The sequence below is a fragment of the Aspergillus melleus genome (assembly GCF_016097325.1).
Source record: "Aspergillus melleus strain CBS 546.65 chromosome Unknown contig2, whole genome shotgun sequence".
NCBI classification, from domain to species: Eukaryota; Fungi; Ascomycota; class Eurotiomycetes; order Eurotiales; family Aspergillaceae; genus Aspergillus; species Aspergillus melleus.
This window is the reverse complement of record NW_025763371.1, coordinates 986,746-1,013,108: the sequence shown is the minus strand read 5'-3', so window position 1 is coordinate 1,013,108 and position 26,363 is coordinate 986,746. Positions and strand designations below refer to the sequence as shown.

General features: G+C 48.7%; 8 protein-coding genes across 8 annotated transcripts; 3 read left to right on the top strand and 5 right to left on the bottom strand.

The window, feature by feature from the left end:
- Positions 1-2,318: 2,318 nt before the first annotated feature.
- On the top strand, positions 2,319-2,925 carry LDX57_003210 (uncharacterized protein; the record flags this gene model as incomplete). Its single annotated transcript, XM_046084852.1, has 1 exon — positions 2,319-2,925. Exon 1 carries the CDS (start codon positions 2,446-2,448, stop codon positions 2,923-2,925), a length of 480 nt encoding a protein of 159 aa, XP_045940815.1. The 5' UTR covers positions 2,319-2,445.
- Positions 2,926-3,230: 305 nt separating this feature from the next.
- LDX57_003209 (uncharacterized protein) lies at positions 3,231-3,401 on the top strand (the record flags this gene model as incomplete). Its single annotated transcript, XM_046084851.1, has 1 exon — positions 3,231-3,401. One exon carries the CDS (start codon positions 3,231-3,233, stop codon positions 3,399-3,401), a length of 171 nt encoding a protein of 56 aa, XP_045940814.1.
- A 1,655-nt stretch (positions 3,402-5,056) lies between these two features.
- Positions 5,057-6,169, bottom strand: LDX57_003208 (oxidoreductase, short-chain dehydrogenase/reductase family; the record flags this gene model as incomplete). The annotated part of the gene is made up of 2 exons (XM_046084850.1): positions 6,075-6,169; positions 5,057-5,961 (listed from the first exon to the last, which is right to left on the bottom strand). The coding sequence occupies exons 1-2, from the start codon at positions 6,145-6,147 to the stop codon at positions 5,057-5,059; spliced, it is 978 nt and encodes a 325-aa protein (XP_045940813.1). The 5' UTR covers positions 6,148-6,169.
- Positions 6,170-8,291: 2,122 nt separating this feature from the next.
- On the bottom strand, positions 8,292-9,627 carry LDX57_003207 (uncharacterized protein; the record flags this gene model as incomplete). Its single annotated transcript, XM_046084849.1, has 4 exons — positions 8,292-8,379; positions 8,459-8,653; positions 8,727-9,368; positions 9,452-9,627. 4 exons carry the CDS (start codon positions 9,625-9,627, stop codon positions 8,292-8,294), a joined length of 1,101 nt encoding a protein of 366 aa, XP_045940812.1.
- A 6,188-nt stretch (positions 9,628-15,815) lies between these two features.
- On the bottom strand, positions 15,816-16,785 carry LDX57_003206 (GMF family protein; the record flags this gene model as incomplete). Its single annotated transcript, XM_046084848.1, has 4 exons — positions 15,816-16,007; positions 16,151-16,281; positions 16,541-16,640; positions 16,783-16,785. 4 exons carry the CDS (start codon positions 16,783-16,785, stop codon positions 15,816-15,818), a joined length of 426 nt encoding a protein of 141 aa, XP_045940811.1.
- Positions 16,786-17,169: 384 nt separating this feature from the next.
- Positions 17,170-18,410, top strand: LDX57_003205 (flavin adenine dinucleotide pyrophosphatase; the record flags this gene model as incomplete). The annotated part of the gene is made up of 3 exons (XM_046084847.1): positions 17,170-17,388; positions 17,506-17,672; positions 17,765-18,410. 3 exons carry the CDS (start codon positions 17,170-17,172, stop codon positions 18,408-18,410), a joined length of 1,032 nt encoding a protein of 343 aa, XP_045940810.1.
- A 998-nt stretch (positions 18,411-19,408) lies between these two features.
- Positions 19,409-20,380, bottom strand: ras1 (Ras family protein; the record flags this gene model as incomplete). The annotated part of the gene is made up of 4 exons (XM_046084846.1): positions 19,409-19,647; positions 19,732-20,007; positions 20,080-20,194; positions 20,369-20,380. 4 exons carry the CDS (start codon positions 20,378-20,380, stop codon positions 19,409-19,411), a joined length of 642 nt encoding a protein of 213 aa, XP_045940809.1.
- Positions 20,381-24,533: 4,153 nt separating this feature from the next.
- LDX57_003203 (oxidoreductase, short chain dehydrogenase/reductase family) lies at positions 24,534-26,203 on the bottom strand. The gene is made up of 5 exons (XM_046084845.1): positions 25,472-26,203; positions 25,106-25,415; positions 24,986-25,041; positions 24,815-24,923; positions 24,534-24,743 (listed from the first exon to the last, which is right to left on the bottom strand). Exons 1-5 carry the CDS (start codon positions 25,915-25,917, stop codon positions 24,711-24,713), a joined length of 954 nt encoding a protein of 317 aa, XP_045940808.1. The 5' UTR covers positions 25,918-26,203; the 3' UTR covers positions 24,534-24,710.
- Between the last annotated feature and the right edge of the window lie 160 nt (positions 26,204-26,363).

Sequence of the window (26,363 nt, the reverse complement as noted above, 5' to 3'; positions counted from 1 at the left end):
CGTTTTCAGACCTGCTTTTCATGCCGCGGTTCTAATCCCATCAACTGCGCCGTCTGTCCACGTGCATTCCACGAGGAATGCCTTCAGAAGATTGATCGACTTGAATGGACGATCAACAAAGTCGTCTGTCCTCATCACTCTTGCTGGGAATGCGGCAAGAAGGCGGCGCAAGCGGGAGGTCTGTTGTACCCATGTTCAGGTTGCGAGAAAGCCTACTGTGAAGATTGTTTGAACTGGGGTCAGACCAGATTTGTTGGAAATAACTCTGTCTATGAGTCCCTCGGCTATTGCTCACGCAGCGTGTTCTATATCGAATGCGTGGCATGCATGTTGAGGAAGAAGAGATACTTGGTTCGTGCGTCTAGCGGTGCGGGAAAGCGCCCTCGCCGTTATCAGTGATCGTGACATTGTATGGAGGCCCGTGTGGATAGCAGTGATGACGTCTTGGTATGACTTTGAATTGGCAAACACTCTGTGAGTGGAAGTCGAGCTACAGTTGGCCATTGGTAAGATGACATTGTTAAGTGTCGGATAGGGTCAGGAACCTGCACATGTTATGCTATCGTTTCTGCATAATTAGTCCCGTTGGACTCTTAATGAGATCGAAGCCTGGAGCTTATTCGGTTGCATTTCCTTTGGCCCTTTGTCCGTATTAAATTTTCTTCATATCCACCTATCCCGATTATGCTCAACAGAATCGCATCTCAACACTCTCGTTGCCAGGGATTACAGAACACGAAATCCCTCCAACGCCACTGACATCAACCCTATCATTCGAATACCACAGCAACCCGCATTAGCCGCCGATGCACGAGAGCAAACCAATAACGATTGCATCCACTACGGCGGAATAGTCGGTTGCCTTACGGAGTAGACCGGCGATCCTTTCGCCTTCTGCCTTCTGCCTTCTTGACTCGCGCGTCTTGGATTGTAACCTCGGGGTTTGGTCCTGATCACCTTGGCCAGCCAAGATAGACAAGAGACAGCGGGCCGAGGAATCCGTCATCCTGCTCCTGCAACCAACGGAGGAGTTAGCTGGGTAGACTAGATCCTTCTGTATCTAGCCGATTTTAAGGCACTAAGGGTGTTGGTTTCTAGGCGTTGTTGGTTGGTTATGTATTTGAATAGGTATTGTGCAGTGCTGTAGTGCAGGGGTTTGTTCTCTCTGAATTGTGTTTTACTTTTTGGCCACTTTGGCAGGATCGCCACCCTGGTATCAATCACCTGGGATTTGAATTCACCAGTAAACAGTAACGAATCTCGGTCTAAGTTAGCTGTATTACTGGGGTTTCTTTCCAAGGAATTAGTGTGTTTTTGCGCCTTATGAGGATTAGTAGCACCATACTTTGGACCTTCCTCCTTGGGAAATCGTATGCTACGGGGTCTTTTCGTATGCTACGGGGCCTTTTCGTATGCTACGGGGTCTTTGGTAAATATGCCTGCATCGATGTCTTTGAGTGGGATATATCTAGAATTCTCTCTTCTTCACATCTGTTTAATAAGCGCGCAAGGTCTGAAACATGATTCAAATTGCTGCAGGGAACTGATTCACGCGAATCCCCAGACTGCCTTGCATGAAAATGCCACAGCTTATTTGACTATCACAGTGCTGATGCTGAAAAGGGTGTATTCGTTGGTTAGAAAGTTTCCCCGGGCCGTGTAAGCCAATTATTTCGTTCGGGAGGTAGAGATAAAGAGTTCTGATCATATGGTTAAGAAAGAACCTTTGGACGCTTTGATTCTTTAACGCTCTGGAAAGAGTCCGAACTTATACCAATCGCGGATATGAATTAAAAGCTGTTGCATCCCTTGATGCCCTCTCAGAACCCCGGAAGGGGTGCCAGAGCATTCCAAAGCATGGCAGCTGCCACCACCTTGCTTGGTTTGATTGATTTGAGAGCCCCTTGCATGGCCTCAGATAATCCTCATCAATATTCGTAGAACATACAGCGCGTAGAAGATCACATCGTGACTGTACTTCCTTCCTTAATGTCCACTATGGTGCGTTATCACAATATTCTGATCTTTTCGTGCCATCAGGAATCAAGATACTATTGACTACTTGAGATTAAAGTGCATTAGCTAGAACGAACCAACGAGTTATGTGTGGCTGCTTCGTAATGAGGTTTAAGCCTTTTGAACATCCAAGCTAGGGATGAGGCAGGAACGCGCAAGGAAATCCAGACCGGCATCGGTGTACTCACTGTTAAGCTCCTCACATTCCAGCGATGAAAACAAACCTTATCAAGTTAAGACACATCTCAGCTGATCTCGTTTGTGTCAAGAATGCCACTCAGAATTAATTAGACATAAATACCAACCACTTGCTGTCCCATCACTGCCGTGCAAACCCCCCAAAACAAGACCTCAACCCTTGAAACCAGCAAGACATCATAAACAGTCACTTCTACCTAAAGCATTACACCCCATTTCAAACCATCCACAATGAAATCCACCCTCGCAATCACCCTCCTCGCAGCCCTCACCGGCCAAGCCTACTCAGCCAGCTTCCGTCTCGGCCTCCGCAATAGCGACTACATCGCTGCCCCGGAAACACCCAGCGACGCCGAAACCCCATCCGTCGTCTTCTACACCCCCGGCGAAATCCCCGCCGAGCAAGAAGAATGGCAATTCCAGCTGCCCGAGGAGAACTCGGACACCGAAGTCCTAATCCAGCACGTCCAGACCGAGAAATACATCCAATGCAGCCCGGAAGATGCCGCATGCGTATTGACTGACAACGGAACTTCTTTTACGGCGTATAATGCTGATTTCGAGAATGGGGTGTTCAGGGTCGGGGTGGACTTTGGACAGGGGCAGGAAAATTGGGTGCTGGAGGCGGGTGATGTTTTGCATTTGGCAGAGCCGGCGGAGGAGGTTGATGCGCAGTGGTTTACTTTCAATGTGGAGGAGGAAGAGGAGTAGTTCTTTTTCATGGATCTTGATCGGATGGTTGAGTTGGTTATTCGAGGGAAGGACGGGGATATGGGGTTGTGTGGTTAGGAAGGGTTTCCTGGAAAGTAATTTACTACATTTAATCCTGTCGAGAGCAATTATCTTGATTTGTTTATTATTGTTCTTCCTGGACAGAAGATGCACAAGTAAAGCTAAGCTGTTGTAGCCTGACGTGTTCCAGAGTCAACACTTCCACGGACCTGGAAGCCCAAACAAGCATGATATCCTTTGGAAGAGAAAGGATCAGCAACACAAACATCATGTCAAAACACATAATGGACCAGACAATCCACATCTATTGTGTAGACGCAGACTCCGCCAAGAGCTCTCATATACCCATCTACTCGCCTTCGCCCAAATCCACCAAAATGCAACTTGAGGATCACATTTGGCAGCAAAACAATGAAATGGCCATCGCCACCCAATCCGTCCAGCAAACCCAGTAAGTATAATCCGAACATGATATCAACAGCCCTCATGGAACCAAGGCACCAAGGCGGGCGGGTCCCGGACCGGACCGGAAAGTGGGTAGGCGGATGCGTCCCACGGCACGGTTGCGCCGGATATTGGCCTGACCATATTCACCGTACATGCCTGTTCAGTGGTTTGATCCTCTTGCTGTTTTCTTCCTCATGCATAGTAAATCATATGCAGAGGCACGAGAAGGGTTATTGGCGCTATCTATCTCTGGTTTGGATTATGACAGGGAGGATGCGGTATGACGACCTTCTTGCTTTAAGATGGTACTTTTTACGGTTTTTGTTAAGTAATTGTTCTCTGGCCTTGTGTCCATGTCTAAATATCTTCATATTCATACTTGGTCAGTGAGGGTAGGGAGGGGTGTTCTATCTATTGTCTTTGCTCAGTCAACACCTGTTCTGTATATCCGGAGACTTGGCCATGTGTATTCAGCAGTTAGTACAAACTATCACCCCACTACGGAGGTGTAACAAGTGCATGCATCGTATTCATGCACATACGTATAGGTCTAACTATCTATGAATTTAGTCTGTCACTCAAGCTCGACTACATAACTAATTAAAATAACCCAACCTGTACATGTACAGCGCCACAGCTACTTACATACACAGCACGTACGTACATGTACATCCGTATATGTATTTGTTCATAACCCCTGTGGCATATCACATCTATACCAACATACGGAGTCCTGTACGAGACAGAGAAACCCCACCGGGGAAAGTCCGAATCGGATCCACCCATCACCCTTGGATAGTCGGAGAGAGTGCCGTAACAGGCAGGAGACTAACAACGGGATAGAGGCGTTGGTCTGTTAGTTCCTTGGCGATTTACTCCTTGGGGGAATCTTGATAGAAGATGTAAATACCACAGGAAGCTAGTGTTTGGATTTGTACTGTTTTGATCTGTGTATTACAGAGAATGTCTCATGGAAAGTCTGTTAATTGTACTACTATTATCATCAATATAGTTCTCATTACAATATGTATTGTTAGCTTTATGGAAGGAAAGGTTTCTGTTAAGGAGTGGTCACGGCGTTCATCAGAGCTACGGTGTATATTTGAGGCTCTACTTTAGTTCTGAATAAGTAGATCGATTGATCGTACTGAGTGTACGTAGGGAGCAGAGGTCTTCTGAGGTTGCGCACATCTAATTATGACTATGAAAACGCTGGAATCGGCGAAAACGAATGGCAGCTTCCATCTTACGCATTTCAAACGCACACCCATAACCGAGCTGGACCATACGGTATTAACATCTTGCACTTCAGGTACAGATAAAGTCGATAGAAAAGAGAATGTCTCTAGAGCCCCCGCCGGATAGTTATCCCGACTATAGGGAGCGAGAAAACAACGACTGCTGTCTCCCGAAACATCCATTTGAAGTAATGGCTCATAGTTCTATTCTATATGCCATACAATATGATGGCAAGCATGCATTTCTACAATCACAGAGTATAGTTTGCCTGCGAAGTCCAAAGATTTCTCAATTCCACCCCATTCTAAAGTAACCAACGTAGAGTTCAACAATTGAATGCACACATCTCCCACCATCCACCATCCACCATCTACCCATCATCAACCACCCCAACATCATCCCATCCATCTACCTACCTCCTCTACTACAAAAACCCCCTAATAACCCCCTCCGTCCACCCCCACAACCTCCCCCCCAGATCCCCATCCCCCGCCCCCCTCCTCAACCTCTCCTCCCTCCCAACCGGCACATAAAACCCCCCACTCTTTATCCCCGCCTCCGCCACCGCAGCAGCCCACACCGAATTCCAAGCCCCCTGCTCCCTATCCAGAAACCTCCCCAACGTCGTCGCATACACAAACGCCCTATCACCCCACGACAGCGAATGAATAAGATCCGTGTCCACGACCCCCGGATGGATCGCCACCGTCGTGATATCCGGGTATCGGCGGGCTAGTTCGCGCGCGTAGAGGATGTTGGCGAGTTTGCTTTGCCCGTAGCGCGTCCAGGGGGAAAGGATTAGGTATGGGGAACGGTTTTCCTGGGGGGTGGTTAGGGTGGGGAAGGCTATGCCCGCGCGGGGGTGGAAGAGGTAGCCCGTGGAGGTGAGGAGGATGATTCGCGGTTTGTTGCCGGTCGGATCGATACCGGTTGGGCTTGGGCTTGAGGTGGAGGAGGCTGCGGCTGAGGCTGTAGAGCGCATACGAGGGAGAAAGGATTGGATGAGAAGCGCGTGCCCGAGATGGTTCGTTGCGAACTGGATTTCGTAGCCGTCTTTGCTGATGCCGGGAGGCGTGGCCATGATGCCGGCGTTGCAGATGAGGATGTCTAGTTGAGATTCCTGGGCGAGGAAGGTCTGGGCTGCGGTTTTCACCGAAGAGAGGTCGGCGAGGTCGCAGGGTATGAAGGTGATGGTTGTGCTGGGGTTAGTTTCCTGCACTTGCTTGATTGCAGAACTGGCGGATTGGGCGTTACGGCCGCTGATGTAGATATGTGATGCCTTTTTGGACGCTAGGTGGAGGGCTGTTGCTGCGCCGATACCTGCGGTTCCTGGGAGGGATTAGAAGTGGTCATAATCAGTGGTCATGGTCTGGGTTGGATAGTGGGGGTAAATGCAGGAGTAGTTATCTGGAATCTATACGATCCTTGCTCCAAGGACCTACCTCCTGTGATAAAGATAATCTTCCCTGTTACATCAGGAACGTCCGTTGCAGGGTCAAATGATAAACCGGTCATCGTGACAGTAGACAACCGAGAGCAAGAAGCTACCACATCAAGGGAAAAAAAAAAAAAAAAAAAAAAAAAAAAAAAAAAAAAAAACTTACAGGAAACTAACCTACCTCCACAGAACCCCCGCTGCTTAAATAGCATTCCAAAGTCCTCTTATCAGACCGCCGCCTAATTCTCAACCAGCCTATTTCACAAGACAGCTTTCACGAAGGACTTCTTAGGGCTCCTTGAATCATCGGATTGGATGCGTCGGAATTGAGAGCTGCTGATTGGCTGGATATCGGGGCCGCGCTATTCCGCGGCGGGATTAGCGAGGATCAGCTGCCTCAGACACCGAGGGTTTATGCCGGTAGCCAAAGAGGTCGAAGTATAGATTTTGGTAGTTGGTTGCCTATTGGTAGTAAGCAATTTTGATTCTAGAGGAGTCTGTGATGTTTTACTGCTTGGTCAGCTTAGTAGCTTACTCGAATATCAATGGACTATTACCATCCACCAAAAGATCCGGGAATTGTCTTCTATGCTATCGGCGCATTTCTCGGAGAACAGATCAAATTGGCATTCGTGGGTATTAGAACCGATTCAGTAACACGAGTATAGATCCTAGAGCAGCTCGTTAGTACAAGCTCCCTAATAATCGGTAAGCCAGCTGGATATTCAAGCACAATACCAAAGCAGGCATGTAAGTTTTCAGAAGCGAGCGATTCTTCAACCACCAGGGAGAATATTTGGTGCATGAGAAGCATGAAGAAATATTATATGAGGTTGAAGTGACGGATTTCTGATGAAGTGCCGCGTGTGGAGATCCGGTCATGGCGCAAAACAATATCCATGGCATGCTACAATATGCGTTCTGTATCTTGCGTTCGAACAAGGATCATTATCAATAAGTGTGGACCTAAAGTAGATAGATACAGTGAGGTAAAGAGCAATACTCCCATTCTCTACTATGTTATCAGTGATTGTCGGGTTTTGAGAAAAGGAGGCTATGTCAATACAAAGTACGAGGATACAGTCTCCAAGGTATTAGAGCGTTATTCAGAATCTGCAATTGTCTACTGTCCACTGATTGAGTTAGATGCAGCATTCCAGTATATACGTTTTGCAATCCTATGTCATTTTAACAGTTCGATGCGTTGATTTTGAACCACCAAGAACTGAGATCACAATTCACCGCGAAACATAAAACCCGGTATAGGTTACATCAAGCACTAACTAACCGAGAGAACCAAAACAAAACAAGAACAAAGATAAAAAAAAAGGGAACGGAATAGGTCCAAACTACAAAGGTAGGTTGAAAACTACAGTCCCCTTACCCCAACCAACCCAGCAAGCACACTACCTAATCCCATACCTGCTAGTTAGTTAGTTACACAAAGGGCCCCCTTTGATCTAATCACCAACTCCGAATCAATGGACCGCATCCGCAGAACCAAAAAAGAAACTCGAAATTAGAATAGGATTAGTACGACGGAGACAGGAATCCAGTCAGTATCCACATCCTCCCGGGCCCGAGTCTCCGCCGACCCGGTGGTCTGGGTTCGGGTTCGACATGTCCATTCCGTTATTATTGTCTAGACTCGAGTGTCCACATTCCACGCTATGCCATGCCATGTTGTGCCATGTGCTAGGGGCTAGGGGCTAGGGGCTAACTACTGTAGGGGGTTAGTTTGCTGTCTCACAGTGTAGGTATCCACTATTCACTTGGGAGTAGGGATCCTACCTACTTTGTAACTGTAAGTGTGTAGAAGGGAGTTTATTTCTCCCTAGTCTTATGCTCTACCTAGGTTGTAACTATTAATGAGGGGGTACTTGATATGGAGTACTCGTGGGTAGATATTACTAGGTATGCAGGAGGTATGCTCGCTGTACTCAGTAGGATAGTATTTCGAACTTAGGCCTGAAGAAGAGTAAAACCTGCTTATACTACACCTACACTACACCCATACTCTACGGTAGAACGAGCAACATGACCATGAACTAAGCGGTGAATATTTAACGAAAGAACCACCGTTCTTATATATAGTAACCAAAATTTGTTCAACTGCATCACCAACAATCACTTGATGAAAAGCAAAAAGATAAGTCCGGTCAACAAACCCACCTAACTAAAAAGAAGCACGAGTCGAATCGCAACCTCAACTCGAAACCAGCTATTCAGTTGCAAGCCTCAAACTGGCCAGTCGTTCTTCAACCTTTCGGAATATCTCCGGGTCTGGTTCCGGTTTGACGCGTTTGGGTCTGTCAAAGAATACAGTTAGCATGCGAAGTTATATAAATCATTGAACTGGATGTTACGAAATAGAAGAAAGAAACGTACGGTTCACGTATAGTCTCCGCGCATCTCTCCTGTCCGCAAATCGCGCAGATATCCTGTCCAGACCGGTAGACGGTCGAACACTGGTGACAGGTGTACCTGACTCTGCGGCGCGGTTTTTTCCAAGTCCGTGGGGGAAGCTCCACAGGTGGTTCGACATCTCCGGGGTAGCCGTCGGGGTATTTGTCTAGTTTGGGCCTGAAGATGTGTTAGTTTTTGCCGCCCTTTTGGGTAGAATGTGTGTATGAGATGACAGGAATGAACGACATACGGATCTCTCGGACATTTCTTGCACCGAACATGGTCACAACCAGCGCATTGCTTCGATCCCGCAACAAACAGCTTATCGCAGCGATGACAGGTCCGTCGCACGCGCTGCATCACCGGCTTCCGCACCAAATCCTGGCCGCCAGTGCGCGACGGGATCCTCAGCACGTACTCATTGCGATTACCATCGTTAATCTGCTTCGGCCGGGACGGGTTCCCAAGCTGGCTCTGGTGCTGCAGCGGCGCTTTACCGGAGACAACACCCTTGCCCTTCTGCGCCATGAGTTTCCGGAACGCGGTCTCCGGGTTCTCCTTAGTCCTCGGGGGCGGGTGGCGCGGACAACTCTTGCACCGGGTGTGCTGGCAATTGACGCAGACTCTGTCGGATCCGAAGGGAGTCTGGCAGCGGTGGCAGCTCCGGCGCACGCGCATGCGGATGGGTTTCGCGACGCGCTGGACAGTGTCGGTGGGTTTCAAGTCGTCGTCGTTCAGGGAGAGGCCGTGCTTGGCGAAGAGGGCGCGGGTGCGCGCTTCCTGGATGGCGCTCCAGTGGGAGACGACGATGGGTTGGTCGGCGGGGGGCGTTGCGGCCGGGGTGGGCTTTGGGGCCGGAGTAGTCACGGTGGGCTTGGGGGTTGCGGTAGGTCTAGATGGAGAGAGGGTGAGCCGACTGTTCAGACCGTTCGAAGTGGAGTGTCATATCAACTATGAAATATTTATCAAACGTACCCCGCAACTTGTTTGGCCTCTCCAGATTCGGCCTTTCCCTCCACGTTCGACGGAGAACCAGATCCGGATTTCGCGGTCGAACTTCTCCGGAAAACCGTTCTCATACGCTTGATATACTTGGATAGACCCTCCGGCTTGGCCTCGCCGGGCGGGTTGGATTGGTGTGCAGTAGACATGTTTCCTTTCGAGTCTGCTGTCTATAGAGCCGAATAAAACCGATAAGTGGAGGCGCAAGGACGAGCGAAAAGTGGTTGTGGCGTTTAGAGAGATATTCGAAAATCGACTGGTTTGTCTTTAGAGGAGAAGGATAGAAATTCGAATGTTGGTAGCTCAAAAATTGTTATATAGAGATTGGTTCATATCAATCGCTGGTACGGTGCGTATCGGAAGTTAGGTGGATGGTGGCGCTTGAGGACTCGAGATCGGATATACGGACGATAAATAATTGGTCTGATAGATTTTTCCGATAAATCAGAACTCGACAAGAGACGGGCACGAAAAGACGTTCGAGGAGGCCAGTCGAGGGACCGAGGGTGGCAGTTATAGTTCGTCAGGGCAGGTCGCACGGGACGTACGCCGAAACCAGAGAGTTGGGACCAAACCCAGCGAGACGGTGAGGGCCAAAGCAAGAAAATTAAAAAGGCAACACGCAGGGAACCCGTCAGAGTGGGTGCTCCGGCTGATTGGTGGACTGGCGGTCAGATCACTGTCGGTATCCACTGAAGGAATCAACTGCAGCGGCAGAGGATCAGACAAGAGAGAGAGAGAAAAAAAGAACAAAGGCCTGGTGGACGGGGCGAGAGCGCGAGGCCAACGATAAATAGAAGTCGATTAGGCTTTCTGGGGGGACGAGCAAGAGGGGGGTCGCTGGTGGGTATGGAGACTAAAGGGAGTGGCACATGGGTCATGATTTTATTTTATTTTCTTTGATTTGATTTTCTTTTCTTTTTTATTTCATTTTCATTTTCTATTCTTTTGTTACATTATACTGAGGAAATCAGTATAATTGGGGTATTACTAACCCCGGTTAGTAGACCGATACTGTTAGAATTAAGGGGAAGACAACCGGGATGGACAATCCATAACAACCATTGGACATTTCCCAAGCATCTCGATTGAATATTAACCGACATCTTTCCTCACGTTACATTAAGAAATCTCTTCGAATCAACCGGGTCCGAATCCTTCGTTTTCCAGGAATGTCTTGGAGTGAAATACAGGAAAGGAATCCAAGATGAGGCCAGTAATTAGCCGCAGGATAATTAGACTTCCTGAATAATCTCTTGATAATCAGACTATCCGTATGGAGTACTGTAAGTGAGAATAATAATGAATGATAAATTGTCCAACCGTACCGTGGGAAGCGCATGGAACGATCCGTGCGGAACGAGTGACGGTTTCCAGTCTTTCACAGTCTTCGGTACTCCGGGTGGGGAACCAAATTAATATTTTTTTTTATAATAGATCATATGCATTGTGAAATACCAATTGAAGGAAATACCACCAACCCGGTGGAGTTAGGCGAACCGATGCGACGGGACTAAAGTGAAGTGGCTGTCCCGCTCCGGAAGCATCGCCGATGCCAGAATGGGACCAGACTTTGGCCGGCGAACTTCCCCTCGATCGTCATTTCGAGATCGAGGAAGACTTCAAAGGACTATACGTGACTCCTTTAAAAGAACATTGTATGATCCTGTCCATTGTCCAGGTGGAAACCGGCACTCGGTTCTTCAGAACACCCCCTCTGTCGGTGTTCTTATCCCGGTCCAACGCCGCTGGGACCGGGACCTACATGGGTGGAAGTCGCTAATTTAGTCTGCAGATGAATCCCTGTCTAGGTGTTCTGTGTTCTGTGTTATGTACAGTATGTACACAGGTGTATGTATGTCATGAAAGACGGAGTAGCGGTATTTGACTCGGTTGGCATGGATCGTGCAGGCGATGGAGATGCTCATCATTCGCAATGATTCAGGCAAACGGTTATCCCCCGGCTCGTACGAGGTCATCGTTTGATCACCGTTTGTCGGGCAGCCTTGACCGATCGACAGACTGTGTGCATCTCATCTGCATCAGATGATTGCAGCGAGGAGTTCATGAGCATAAAGAAAGACGGGGACGGATAGACCATCCTGACATCCGAAGATTTCGTCATCCTGCAGTGCCGTTTCCTGGAAATCTCCCTAACAATCCGGATTTCAGTTTCTCGTACAGAAATCAATCAGGTGGCCACACATTGGCACATAAAGTAGACACTAACGGCGGGTTAGCCCGGGCGCTTCCTGAGGGATGAAAATAGCATTAGCCTGACAGGACGGATTAGCATCCTGGATTCGGCGACCCCGGGGGCTGGATCCGTGGATACTCAGAAGTCAGAATCATTACGTTCCAACGGGTAACTGCCAGCGAAGTGTTGCATGGATGCATGGCTTGATTCACGACCACGCGTTGGAAGACGTACCGGCATGGCGGCCGGGAAGGGGGGAGGGGGTTTTCCACTTTGGTGGATTCCTGGATTTACTCCTGACCATCACGTCTATTATTGACAACTATCAAGCACTGACAGTCTCGGCCGTCTATCAATAACCCGTGCCTTAATATCGGATGTGCTTGATTCGTATGGTGCCTCCCTTTTTTTCCCTACTCCTTTACAATCAAAGGGCACACCGACCACGATCGCACTGGCGCCGGACGCGACTAAAACCCGACGTAAGCGGTTAGACCAGGCCATGCACGATGCACGACACGAAAGGAGGGGAAGAAAAGGAATAAAAGAAAGGAAAGAAACAGCAGGTCAACCACGCAACCCGGAGAAACCGCAACGGCTTCATGCAGGACGGGTTGCGGATTCCACTCGACGGTATGGAGTAGTCATTTTTCGTTTTCTTTTCAGTTGTATTTTCTATGGCTATTGTATTATTCTCACTAGTTATGAATATTATGATTACCATTCCTGCTCGACAGTGGACCTGCCTACCTTACCTTCCCCTCCCTCGTACATACACCGGTAAATCCAAAAGTACCACGCCCACCTCACTCAATTAACGAAATTCGATGCTTCGTTCTAGAGTCGCCCGTCTCATGCAGGCTGACGAGAGCGTCAGAGAAATTCTACCTACCGGCTTCGTCGACGCCCTTCCCCTCTTTCCCTCGTCCCCACTGGTTGCTGCTGTTAGTTGTTGGGTCGGTTTAACGGGTTGGATAATAGTATTTGGGACCGTTCTGGCTTCATGCGTGTTTAGTGCCGTTGGTAGTAGTATTATCATTATTCTTCCAGTCATTTTGTTTTTGTCCATGCATGGGGCGGTTGCACTGCGTACCCCTGACCAGGCAGACATTGAGATTAAGACAAAAGAGGCGTATGGTTGATAAGGAGGTGGGATGGTATTCTCTCGTAAATTCTAGTCCCTCTGTTGACGGGGTAGCTTGAGGATCGGATTCATTGGGTTCCGAATTAACCCCTCTAGCAGTCGATCTAGACCAAAGTGAAGCGACAAAATCACCAGACAGAATAGAGGGAATTGAAGAGACAAGTCAACCCAGCCCGTCAACCCCACTGGTGGAGTCGCTGCCAACGACGAAGTAAAAAGTAAAACCGAAGGTCCCAAAGCCAGTGGTCAGTGCCTGAGGTGCCGAGCGCAACTGGAGATGTCGTCAGTCAATCTACGGAGTATGTAGGCACTAGGCAGACGCAGTCTCGGACCCTTTCCCAGTCTCTACTACTAAACCTCGGAACCCAGCGTCCCGATCTCCGGCATTAGTCACTGGGACTCAGAATCTGCCAGGTGTCAACGACGCTGCAGATGTCGAACGGAAAGCTTGGAACTCCTACCCGAACGGGTCTTAGTCGTGACGATTGTCGAGTCTTCTGCCCCTATGGAGTAAGGGAGTTCCACTGTGGGGTTTGTTGATCCAGAGACCTGAGTACGGAGTACGCTTGGACGGTGGATTTGGGCCGCGGTTGTTGTTTGAGGCGTGGACTGGCTATCGTGCTGGGATCCACGGTGGATGTGGTTCGACTGTTCTAGACGGGAATGGACTATTTGATTGTCATGGGTTGTTTTGGTTTTGTTTGGTGGTTTGATCATTTGCTTGGTAGTTACTCCGTACTTGCGAACCTGTGTGCGGACAACACATGCTGTCCACTCGGTATGAACACCATTTGATTGCAGTTGTGGAAGAAGATTAGGGGTAGTTTTTGGTTGTACTAAGGAATCTGTTCATACGAAGCCCAGAGTTATATCATCCCCCATACATTTTGAATTATGCTGTATTCTATCTATATCCAGTCATTCAACTCGTCCAATGCCTCTACAGTGTACCGAAGAGAACCATCATCCATTCATCCCAAGAGCTAAAAAAGCACCATTCAATTCCTCGTCTTCCACGCATGAACCACTTGTCCAAGTAAGCTCACAACTGTTCACTCATTTCATCGTTGCGTTTCTTTTCCCCATCGCCTTTCAGACCCGGTAACCGCTTATAAATCGGACTCTGCTCTTCAATCTACTTTTTCGTGTCTTCTCCGTTCTTCCCCGTGGCTATCATGCCGGTGATTAAACGGATCGATATGGACTGGCATACGCACATTTCACCTGCGATAATAGGTGCTCCTACTGTTCCAATGAACTTCGCATTTCCTCTGACCTGCAAATGACAGAAGCTTTGTGTTTCCCGTGCAGCTTCTTCCATGCTCAATCCAAATTTTATTTATTCCATCAGCTCACCAACCTCAGACTCCGTCTCGCCAATGGATAAAACAACAAACCGCCCCTCGACTCTATCATCGTTTGCACTGATATGACCAGCATCTCGAAAGGACCTATCTTAGGTCCAGCATCTTCTGCATTCAGCTCAGACGGTAACCTAGATATCGATCACGATCAACAGGAGTATCTCACTTCTTTTCGTCCTCGTTCACTAATACGCATACCGATGGAGTAGAGCTTCGATCTTAACATGTCATGGTGTGTTTGATCTTATGCGTTGCTTCCTCCTCCTCTTCCCCTTCCCCCTCGATTATGTTCAATAGGTAGGTTCCCAGCGCCCACGTCATATCCTACAATACAAGGAAGCTATAGTACAGTTCGAGAAAAATAACAGATCCCTCAGATATAATTATATATGTGTTTTTTTGTGAGTTCATTTACCACTCAGTCGGTCGATACGAGTAAGTGCTCCATACCCATGGATTGGATTGAATCCGGGGTATATCTGTCCTAAATACCTAGTCTATCTACCTAGTTGTATCAACAAAATACGAAGACCGGTCTATGGCTATGAAACGAGATGATGTGTCTGTGTCTTGTGTACACCTCAGAGAATTCATAGCCGTACACAAACACCCACCGATGTGATGAATCTATACTTCCGTGTTCTAACCCAATCTGCTCACTCATATGGATATCTCTGAATGCCTAGAAGCTACCTACGCAACCTTCCTAACTCGCCATTTCGTGTCTGACAACCCGGGACCTCAGCTAGATCACCTTATCAGGATAGCGATTCCAGTTTAGAGGCTCAGGATGGATTTTTCTCCCTTGGTCTTCTCATCTAGGTGCTACCTGTTCCTCATCCCCGGAAGATCCTATCTTATCCAGATACTTGGTCAATAGAAAAGGGATAACTAGGTTAGCATAGACCTAGAACTAGTACTGTCGGTAAAGAACTGGCGGAATGCCTTAGTCTGGCGTAGGTACCAAATCTATATATCAATTTGTAATCTGTACGGTGGATATGTTCTACATTACCGAGAGATGGTTGTTAGGTGTACGTCGATGGATCATGCAGCCCATTCGGGAGGCAAAAGACCAAGTGATTAGGAAAAGCTACCTAGAGAGTGCGGGATACGGGATATAATGCCATCCTTACCGTAGTACTCCTCGGAACCTAAGGGGTTTGATGGACTAGGTACCTAGTATCTACTGATTGACCTTCAGGGCTATCCTGCTTATCTTGGACCCATTGAGGGGTCATGATACAGTTTTTCTCGTGTCTTCCAGTCCCGGGATGAATGAGGTGACTAGAGATGGTCTTAGTTATACTCATCCGTATGGAAATGGACTCTCATACTATTGGGAAGGTATGTATAGATCAACATCTAGGTAGGTATACCAACCAATCCTAAGCAATATAGGTAAACAGATACCCTACGCACCCGTGATAAACTCCCTAGACATTCCAAATACAATGCCTACCATTCTAGTTCCATCCTCCTCGCCCAATACCAAGCAAAACCAAACAATCGCTATATTCCCTAGTTAACCCTATAACATAACAACATAGCAAAGAAATCCCGTACCACCCAGCCATCCTATGCATCTATACCACCCAATCCAAGGCTCAATCTACAAAATAATCAAACTATCTAATCCTCACTCTGCAACTTCGCCTCAATCCCAATGATCTCGTCCTCGTCCACCACCTCAATCACGCGGTTCACCTCGGCCACATTCCGCATCAGCTCGACGGCGCCGGCGTACATCATGCGTGCGGTTGGGTTGCAGTTCACGGGGAGGTAGTATAGAAGGACGTAGGGGACTGCGAGACGGCCGGAGGCCTGTAATTCCATAATTATCAGTGAACAAGATCCTTGGTTGTGAGAGAATAGATGAGGTCGGTTATTGGGATGTGGAGACATCGATAAAGGCTCTTCGACGTATTTACATGGCTTGTCAACCAAGTAGAGAGGGGGCGTCATACCAAAGTCAACGGATAACTAAGAAGAACAAACCGCGGCGAAGACTCGGGGAGTTCATCGACTAGGTCTTCCATTTTCGTGTAGACTTCGCCATCTTCGGGACGGATTTCTTGGTTTTTGCTGTCGATTGTGTCTGTTTGTTTTTTGGGTGTCATTAGCTATTCTGTTCCGTGTTCTTGATGCGTGGGTTCTCGTTGGTTTGGTTGGGAGGTCGTGGGGAGGTCGTGGTAGAGTATGTGTAGGTCTGGGTATAGGTCTGAGGCTAGCTCTGCGCAGGCGGGGTTTCTGTATCCATGTGTAGACCTTGCGGAATCGCTGGTAATGCAGGTATAAAACCCCAGAAAGTCGAACTCCACGGAACGACCGAAGACGGAGGAAGCAGGGAGGCGTACAAATAATAGCTTTCGGATCTTTAGCTCGAGACGTGCCGAGACGGAACTTGCGTAGTTGCTCCTTCGTCTCTGGGGAGAAGGAATATAATCGGGATTCAGACTGTAGTGGCAATTTTAGTGTTAGCTACAGCGACCGAAAGATCAGGTATGGGTATGAGCATGGCATGAACGATGCGCAGGAATGCTGGTGACGGCATAAATGCGATGCGATGCGGGGCATAGGACAGGCGGGTTAAACAGACCATGATGTTTCCAGGTCCTCTATTTCCGGGGGAAGGGGGTATATGGTAGAGGTATATCTCTTCCGACAAATATACGTCTTCAAACACAGTAAGAAAAACGTAATCAAGTCGCGTGGACAACACCCGAAAACGAACGACACAAGAATGAGAAAGAGAGAGAGGAAAAAGTGATCAAACGACGACACCGACAGCGACGCCAAATTTCCCCACTTCCGCTTCCGCCCATCAAGCCAAACCAAACCAAATCCATCCAATTCATCCGCTTTCCCTTCCGCCTTTTCTCCCTTCTCTCCCCTCTACCTCTACCTCCACCTCCGTCTTCTCATCTCTCCTCCAACCAGCTCATCACTTCCCATCTCTCCCCCCTCCCTTTCTCCTAACCACCATATGTTCAGTCGTCTCAACCAACTCACCCGTCATCTTTCCCGCCCGACGCTAAACACCGCCTTCACCGCGACCGCGACCGCAACCGCAGTCCCCGCCTCGGTAGTCTCGCCCTTTCGCAACCCGTTTCCGAAAATGACATCATCCGCGGTGCAGAACAGTCGGAAGACGATACATACGGCCGCGTGTCTGATTATTGGGGATGAGGTGTTGGGTGGAAAGGTATGTCTTTTTTCCATCTATCCCTCTTTTTCTGTTTTTCGTTAGGGGAGTTGGTTAGAGAATGTTCCTTTGGGGAAGTCAGGTGTGTGAGTGAGTGTCTGGCTAATGCGATTCTAGACCATCGATACGAATTCCGCCTTCCTGGCCAAGTACTGCTTCTCGCTTGGGATTCAGCTCAAGCGGGTGGAAGTGATTGCCGATGATGAGAGCGAGATTATCGAGGCTGTGCGGAGGATGAGCCATAACTATGATTTCGTGGTGACTAGTGGTGGGATTGGGCCGACGTAAGTGCTTTACCTTTGCATTCCGCTTGATGTGCATTGATCTTGGCTGGTCAATCACCCACGCAACGGAAAGCTAACCAACTTACCTACAGTCACGACGACATCACCTACGAATCAATCGCCAAAGCCTTCAACCTGAAACTGAAACTCCACCAACAAGCCTTCGAGCGAATGAAGAAGCTCTCCAAGCCTCATCCCATGCAACCCCAATTCGACTGGGACACTCCCTCGCCCAACCTCACCGCGAAACTGCGCATGGTCGAGATCCCCCACGACAGCAGCCTCCCCGAGGAACAGCAGGCGGTGTTCGTGGCCGAGGACATGTGGGTGCCGATTGCCATTGTGAACGGCAATGTGCACATTCTCCCTGGCGTGCCTCGTCTGTTTGAACGACTGCTCGAGCACCTGAAGCCGTCCCTGCTGCCGCGCCTGACTAACCCCGAGGGCAAGGGCATTTACCGGTACTTGATCAGTACGCCACTTCCGGAGAGCACGGTGGCGCCGTATCTGACGGACCTGGCTACGCGCACTGCTTCCCGGGGTATCAAGGTTGGCAGCTATCCTCGGTGGGGCAAGAAGCGCAACACGGTCACGTTGGTCGGAACCGACAAGGAGTTCATGGATTCGTTGGTCGCGGAGGTCGAGCAGAACGTGCAGGGCAAGAAGGTGGCCCAGGAGGATGAGCTTGACCCGCCCTCCGACACGGAGGAAGGCAAGCCGAAGGAGTATTCTCAGTGATTGCATATACATATCTTGTGACTTTAGATTAGAGCACAATACCATTTTGTTGAGCTGTGCCTACCTGTCCGTGAATAACAGCAAACCACTAGGCATTAGTCGTACGGCGACCACATCTCATTCAAGTGGATCTGACGATTAGTAGCATATTCGGCTATTTCTTCCAAAACAGTAAAATTAACCAATATCTTCAAGAAGTGTATACAAGAAACACAAAAACCCGATCCTCGATGCATGCGTGAAATGAGGGTAGACAGGATAAAATCGCAAAATGACGTCGATTCGAGCAGAACATCAAATGCATTGCGTATCCCGACAGATTGTCTGCCAGCCGAATGAATGTGTTGAAGGGAAGGAAAGAAGCACGCTTCGGCGATGGAAACCAGAGAAATAAGAGATAAAATAAAAATTATGATCCAGATCACAAGATAGATTGATACATGGCTGGAAATGACGGACAAGAAAAAAAATATGACGTTTGACAGTCCTTGAATACCCAAATGAAGTCCGGACCATGACAATAGCGTTGTACCTATATGATTGCACAAAATTCTATTGACAGGCTCATTCATCCCCCCCGGGCAGGGGATTATCAAGAACAATCTCTCCCAAAAATAAAAACAATCAAAAACTGAAGAAACAAAGGGGGAATCGAACGTTCATGGAGACGATGATAGCATTAGGGTGGGAGGGAGAATTTCGGTGGTGGAAGAAAAAGCAGACATCATCTGAGAAGCGAGCCTCGTGTGGTATAAAGTCACAATCCAAGAAATAACGCGTCGACAACTCACAATCAGGTTCCGACGATCAGACATGTTTCCCGTCGGTCGTCTCTCTTTAGAGTCGAAGGTTAGAAATCATTTTGTGGTTTTCTTCTCTCGTGTTTCCTTCTCTTATTCATGGGTTCTTTGGGTTATCCTTTCGTATGCTCGACTTTGTTTGTGCGCGCGCCTTGTAAAATCCTATGGTATTAAGTTCAACGCCCGGTTCCTCCCCAATTACATAACAATACACTTTCCACAGCAGCCGGCGTTGTCGCCGGGCTCGCTCACGTCCATCTTGCCTTCGGGGGCGCGGGAACCGAATGCGCCCGAGCCTGATGGGTACGACGACATCTCTTTGTTGTAGCGACGGATCTCACGGACAAGGTCGTAGAAGGCGTTTTCAACATTGATACGGGATTTCGCCGACGTTTCAATGAATTTGCAGCCGAATTGACGAGCCAAAGCTTCGCCCTCTGTAGACGCGGACAACTGTCAGCTCTGCATCGGTTTGGGGAGAGGATGGAATAAGTCTGAGCCCATCCCCTTAATCAACCCACCTTGTTCCGTCACAGCCCGCTCCTTCTCTAGATCACACTTGTTTCCAACGACGATGATAGGGAAGTAGTCCTTGTCCTTCACGCGGAGAATTTGTTGCTGGAAGGTCATAATTTCTTCGAAGGATTGGCGGGATGTTATCGAGTAGACCAGAAGGAAACCTTCTCCGGTTCGCATGTACTGTTCACGCATTGCCGAGTATTCTTCCTGTCCGGCCGTATCCAACACGTCCAACAAAGCGACCTCATCGTCGATAACACACTGCTTGCGGTAGGAATCTGTTTGCGGGACACGGGTCTAAATAAGCCGGTGATCTTAAGAGCACGAGAAAGCCGGTCGGTAGCGCCCACCTTCGATTGTCGGGTCATATTCATCCACGAAGTGACTCTGGATTAATTGAATCGTCAAGCAAGACTTTCCGACACCACCACCTCCAACGACCACCAACTTATATTCTCGTAGAAACTAAAGATGCCATCCGACCGTAAGTTAATTGATTCCTGTCGATTCGCGAGATGGATAAGGTTCATTCAAGGACGGGGGAATGGATGGGAAATGTCCGGAAGGGCGGGATTGCAGTAAGGGAAAGGGGAAGACCGAGGACGGAAAAACGAGGCGTAAGAGAAGCGACGGGCTTACCTTTGAAGCCATAACGACGGACTCTTATCCTGAGACACGTTCAGTTTGAAAGGAAAAAGGGAAATAAGAAACGGTGATCGGAAGCGATCCCAACGAGAACACAAAAAAAAAGACGACAGCGGGTCGAGAGAGCAGTAGTCAGGCAGATAACCAAGTAGTACGGAGTAGCAAGCAAGCAAGCAAAGCACAAATTTCTTTTGCGGTAGGGTCGAAAGGTCGGGGCCCAGGTCCTCGGGAGTTTCGCGCGAAAACAAAAAGAAAAAAAAATTAAAAAAGAAAAAGGCGCCTAACTAAAGGGCGAAAGTCCACAGCAACGGCGGGTCAAGTTAGCGACTTAGGCCAAGCTTAAAGAAGCGGACGGGGGGAGGGAGAGAGTCGGTGGTGGGAGGATCAGGGGGGGGGGGGGGTTCGTGGAACTTTGCAGGCGGGCGGGAATTGAAGACGAGTCGGCAAGCTGCACCTCTTTCTTGCTTTCTTTTTCTTTTTGCTTTTCTCTGTTACCTTGCTGTCGAGACTAGAAGTAGAATGTCGGAGCTGCTTCTTCTTCTTTACCCAAAAGCGTCTAGGGGAGGAAGAAAAAGCGGGTTAACAAGAACTGCTCCGAAACAAAACAGACCAAACGGGGGGGGGGAGAAGACAGAAGGGAAAATCGGGAGTGGAGCAAAGAGAGGGGAAAGGGGGGAGTTGGTGTTGCGGATGGAATGATGATTAAGGGGGAGGACTGGAGTGGAAGTGGAGAGAGAGACTTACAGAAAGGAGCAGAGTGAGTACGGAGTACGAATAGTTCAGTTAAGAAAGATGAGGAAGAGGGGAAAGAGCAATGGACTGCCGCCTGAGAACAATCAAATCATTCTCTTCATTATCGCAAATAAGGGGTTCCCTGACTAAGAGTGCGTGGCAGTAGTCCGTGCATCCGCGTGGCGGTTGCTTTATTTTATCTTATTCCTTCATTTCATTTGATTGCATTAATCAATTTAATCTGTTTGGGACCCGCCCTGAGGACAAATACCTGAACAGAGTACAGTACGGAGTACTTCAGGTGAATACATTCCAGAGAGATGCAAGAATTGCCCACATCCTGGTGAAGTTGTACTGGTCTGACAAAGATCATCAGCTCTTGAAAAGAAATCACACCAGACAGTCATATGAAAGGTGGAAGGATAAAAGGAAAATCCCCAATCCCACCAAAGAGGTGGATTGGCCTGGAAAAGGGGGCCAATCCTCCCCGATTATTTGCCAACCTCCTTTCAATGCCAGCCCTCCCAGATTAATCTTCAATTCAGTTCCACTTCTTAGCGTGCTGTTGATAAGGCTTCTCCCCCTCTGGGTCCCCCTTTCTTCCCCTGGAACCGTTTGTCACATCCGACTGCGGTGTACGAGTACGCAGGTGAGCAAACCAATCACTTGCTCATGCACGGTGGGTTCAATCAGTTTAACTCTACTACCGAGTATGCAGGTTGAAGCCTTGAGCCACCCTCGGAGGAAGCAATCAACTTGGGAATAGCAACAATGAACGCCGATCGCGCCTCTACCGTAGGGGCATTGGCCGTCGGCTTCATTTATTTTGATTAATCGTCATCCGAACCAATTCGCATAGCCATATTAATTTTCATCATGGTCGGATAATCGCTATCGATTGGTGCTAGGTTGGAAAGCAACCAGATTTTGACTCGGTGCCCTTCCACTCACGCCATTCGATCATGATAATCAACAATGATAGAAAACCCCTGTGGCCGTTACTCGATGCTTCCAGAAACGAAAGAAGCGAAGTTGACAGCCCCGTTCCACCGGCACTTACATCATTTTCCCTGATACTCTTGACGGATCATACCTGAACCTTGTCCATAATCCCTTCTCCGTACTCCGTAATCCCAATGTCCAGCTCCAGCATATCACACGGGGACAGGCCCTGGATCGCGTGAATGTCGCGTTGCGGCTAAAGTTGTTAGTCCACGATCTAAGGCCCAGGAGAGTTTTCGGTTCCCCACGCCTCCACTTCCCAATGATAAATGGTCTGATCCCTTGCGCTTTCAACCACGGCGCTGTCCGATTTCGATCGTCATTGGCCTTAACGAAAGGGATGGTCGCCATCAATTCGATTTGTCCTGTTGTGCCTGTCATGGAGGTTTGGAGACCACGCCCCAATGTGATCTATATCAACCTTAAACCCGACGCAGTCTTCACAGCCTCCGGAACTTCTTCACTCGGCTTTCGTCCATAGGAATCTGTCCTGTTGCATCATCGTACATCCGCCCTAGGATTATTGCATTGTTCCCGCGGATCTTTCTATATTGGGTTCTTTAGAGCACTCAGTGCCACGCAGCCACACACTGGGAGGTGTTATCTAAGCGTTAGCAGATCTTGGACATACGGAGTACGGATAGAAAGGGCAATCTTCCGAGACCAACAGTTTCTGCCCCCGGGCGATTTCTCCATTGGCGTATGCCAACTTACCTTCCTTCCTGAAATGCTGAAAGAATGCTGATCACGGAGAAATGTTCCTATGTTTTCAACTCGGCTAACACCGTCACTACTAGATACTCCGTAGATGTCTGCATTGACCGTCCAGTCCAGCCACCATGCAATATACACATATGACATTGACGCGAAGCCGTCTACCCTTTTCCGATACCTGAAACCCTCGAACCAACTCTCATCCAAACTTGCTAACCGTGAAACCTGGAACGCCAAAACCCAACTCGAATTCCCGTTGGTTTTCCAGAGGGACGATCCTCTCGTTTTAGGCAAAGCGGCTGCGATGCCTTTCTTGGCGTCTAGCTGTGCGTGGCTTTTACAGCAGACAAATTATAATAGTATTATCGTCGTATTAATCTTAATGGCCATATTAATGTTTAATTCGCTTTCCGCAGGAACCCATCTAGCATCCGATCAGCCGTGTTTCTTGCTTCTTTCGGGCTTTTGCCCTTGGAACTAAACTACGGACTAGCTTTCACCACCGCGTCCATCATCAGCCCAGCTTTTTTTTTTTTTTACTGGTAAATTTCCTTGCCATCTTGGATTCTTCCACGGAGTACGGAGTACTTTGATGCGTTCTTTCTTTACACAGTTGGTATAGCCACCAGGGCCTATCCATGTCTCTTACAGTAGATTAACTAATTCATATCGATGACATCAGACATCTGTCCGAAGGTTTGACATATAGTGGTGCCTTGCTACGGAGGGCTCTCTAGGTCTCCACAGGAAGTATATCCGTTGGTTCTGTCTACTTTACTCGAACTATTCATTCTTTCTGTGTGGTTTGTTCGCATACACAATTCCCAGATGGAATAGACAGTTTGGATATGACGTAGTTCACAGCCTTCCTCGGAGTATGCATCTCCTAAACAAGATATCTCTACAGATTGAGATTACCCCAAAATTGAACCCGCCATACCGTCAATCAACCCCCACTCCATGGGAAGTTAACTCGCAGTTGTAGGATGATAACCAAATGACCTAAGAACTCGGTTACCTACCTAAGTTCAGCAGCTTCTAGAAGTCCAGAACCGATTTCCCCGAGAACCCCAACCCAAAACCCAAATCTTGCAAACCCTATCAGAGCTTTTCCAGAATATTCCGGTCCATGGTTCAAAGATCTCAAAAATCTAAACTCGACGCCTCGATACGAGTTGCTCGTCTGTTCTGTTTGGAGCGGAAGATTCGCTCCGTTTGGGGTACCGGGGGAGGTGAGGGAATTCTTGTGCTGGGGTTATAGAGTAGAGGGTGAAATGGAAGTTACTTCGTGAGTTTGTGGTAATAGTGGTGGTCACGCCCATTGATTTGGTTTCTATACGGAGTAGTTGGGACTAGATATCTGATCTGATCAATAGATTCCCTAATTAGCGTTACTTGGGCCGTATACCATCTGGTGTTCAACATAAGAATACCATACATATCGCCACGAGCCCTACATTTAGACTGCGTACTTTCTTATCTGTTTGACAGGCCCGGATGCACCATGCACCACGCGCTATCATATCACCTTTTAGGTGTGATTGCCCGTGCATCGGGTGACGTGCTGGTACGGGTGTCAACTGTCGGTTTGATGTCGAGTCGTGGAGGATGGTTAGTGGCTACTATTTAGAGAAAACGTGCTACGTGGGCGGGGGTTAAATTGACCTACATGCAGGATGTGCGTATGTAGGTGTGTACGATATTCTTGTTTGACATACACATCGGGTGATTGTCTCAGCTTGATTTGGTTGGGTTGCGGGATTTGCAATATAATATGATGCAATGTGATACATTATTCATGGCCAAGTTTCCTGTCTAAATGGTGGGTTCTACGTGAATTGTTTATATAGGTGCCTATTTTCGGTCAGATATTGGCTACAGCCTAGATTTAAGACCGTTTGTGCACAGCGGTAGGGGAGGCCTAGGAACGGTTAGTACGACTTTTCGCAAACGCTGAATGACATGGGTATGCCAGTGTAGAGATCTACTGACCTGATGGCTGGGGAAGATCAGAGTGTCAGCGATCACGACGTTTTCGCGGCGGCCGGCAGCGAAGACAACGACTTCGGCGATGTCGTCGGGTGTGAGGGGCTCGCAGCCTCTGCAAATGTTGTTAGTTTCGGTTTCAAGTTGACAGGGAGAAAGGCTCCGAAGGGGTCTCACGCATAGACTGCATCAGCCTTGCTCTTATCACCGTAGAATCGAACAACCGAGAACTCCTACACAACCAGCCCCATTAGCCTCTAGTCCTAATCCGAGAGGTTAGAGAAATCAATGTCTTACCGTCTCCACCTGCCCCGGGTCGATCTCGATGATGCGGATCCTCGACGCGATCAGCTCCTTTCGCAGCGCGTCCGTGAAGGCCCGGATCGCCGCCTTGGTGGCGCAGTAGATGCTGCCTCCGGGGTAGGCCTCGCGGCCAGCAATGCTGCCGATGTTGATGATGTCACCACGGCCTCCGTCGCTGCGCTTCTGGAAAATCGGCAGGATGGCCTGGGTCATGTTGATCAGGCCGTTGACGTTGGTAGTGAACATGGTGTCGATATCCTCGGTGGCAATCTCAGGAGCCCTGGCGACGCCTTTGACGAGCCCACTATGTCGTTCTGTTAGTTGCGAAGCGATCTAGTACTAGATCAGGGTTGGACGTACGCATTGTTAACCAGAACGTCAATCTCCTGGAAATCGGCCGGCAGCGACGACACAAAGCTCTTGATCTCCTCGGGGTTGCTGACGTCCAACTTCACAGGCAGAACCTTAACACCCTCACCAACCTCCTGCGTGATATCCTGCGCCAGCTGGTTCAGGGACTCGAGACGTCGCGCCGTCACGATCAGCTTGAGGTTCTTGGGCGAGGTGCGCGCGAACTCGAGCGCGGTGCTGCGACCGATTCCCGACGATGCGCCGGTGACGAGGATCGTCTTGCCTTCGAGGCGCTTTGCCATTGCGGTGGCCATTGAGCGTCTGAGAAATGCCGGTTCGCGGAACGGGTTGGGGTTCGTTCGAGGGAATGCGGAGTGTAGGATTCCGAGAGGAGATGGGGAGACGAAGCGCGGGAGGAGTCTAATTGAATTGAAACTCGCTCGGAGGAATTTCATAAAGTAGATTGAATTGGGATTCTAGGAGAGACAAGAGCTAAACAAAAAAGATCAAAATTCCCGCGGATTCGAGGGGTCGTGGATACAGTCTTTTATATCATAGGCAGGCGATGACGTGCGGGGAAACTCTTGCTGTGATTCGGCTTCGGCGCAGCGGGGCTCCTGCTCCTGTCGGCTGAAGGTTTGCCCGATCGGACTCTTTTCCGAATGGTTGTCAGGACCGAAGTATAGAGCATCGGTAGTATTCAAGTGCATCCTTTAGTTTGTCATTACGTACTGATGTAGGATAGTTTGACTGATAATGTAACATCGTTGAAGGGCTTATAGAATAGGAACGTGTCTAGGGCGAGAGCTTGGGGCCGAAATATATAATTGCACAGATATACCGCTCAGTAGACTTCCAGATCCCTGAAGTTTTGTTTGATGTTGTTTTCTTTAAAATAGGG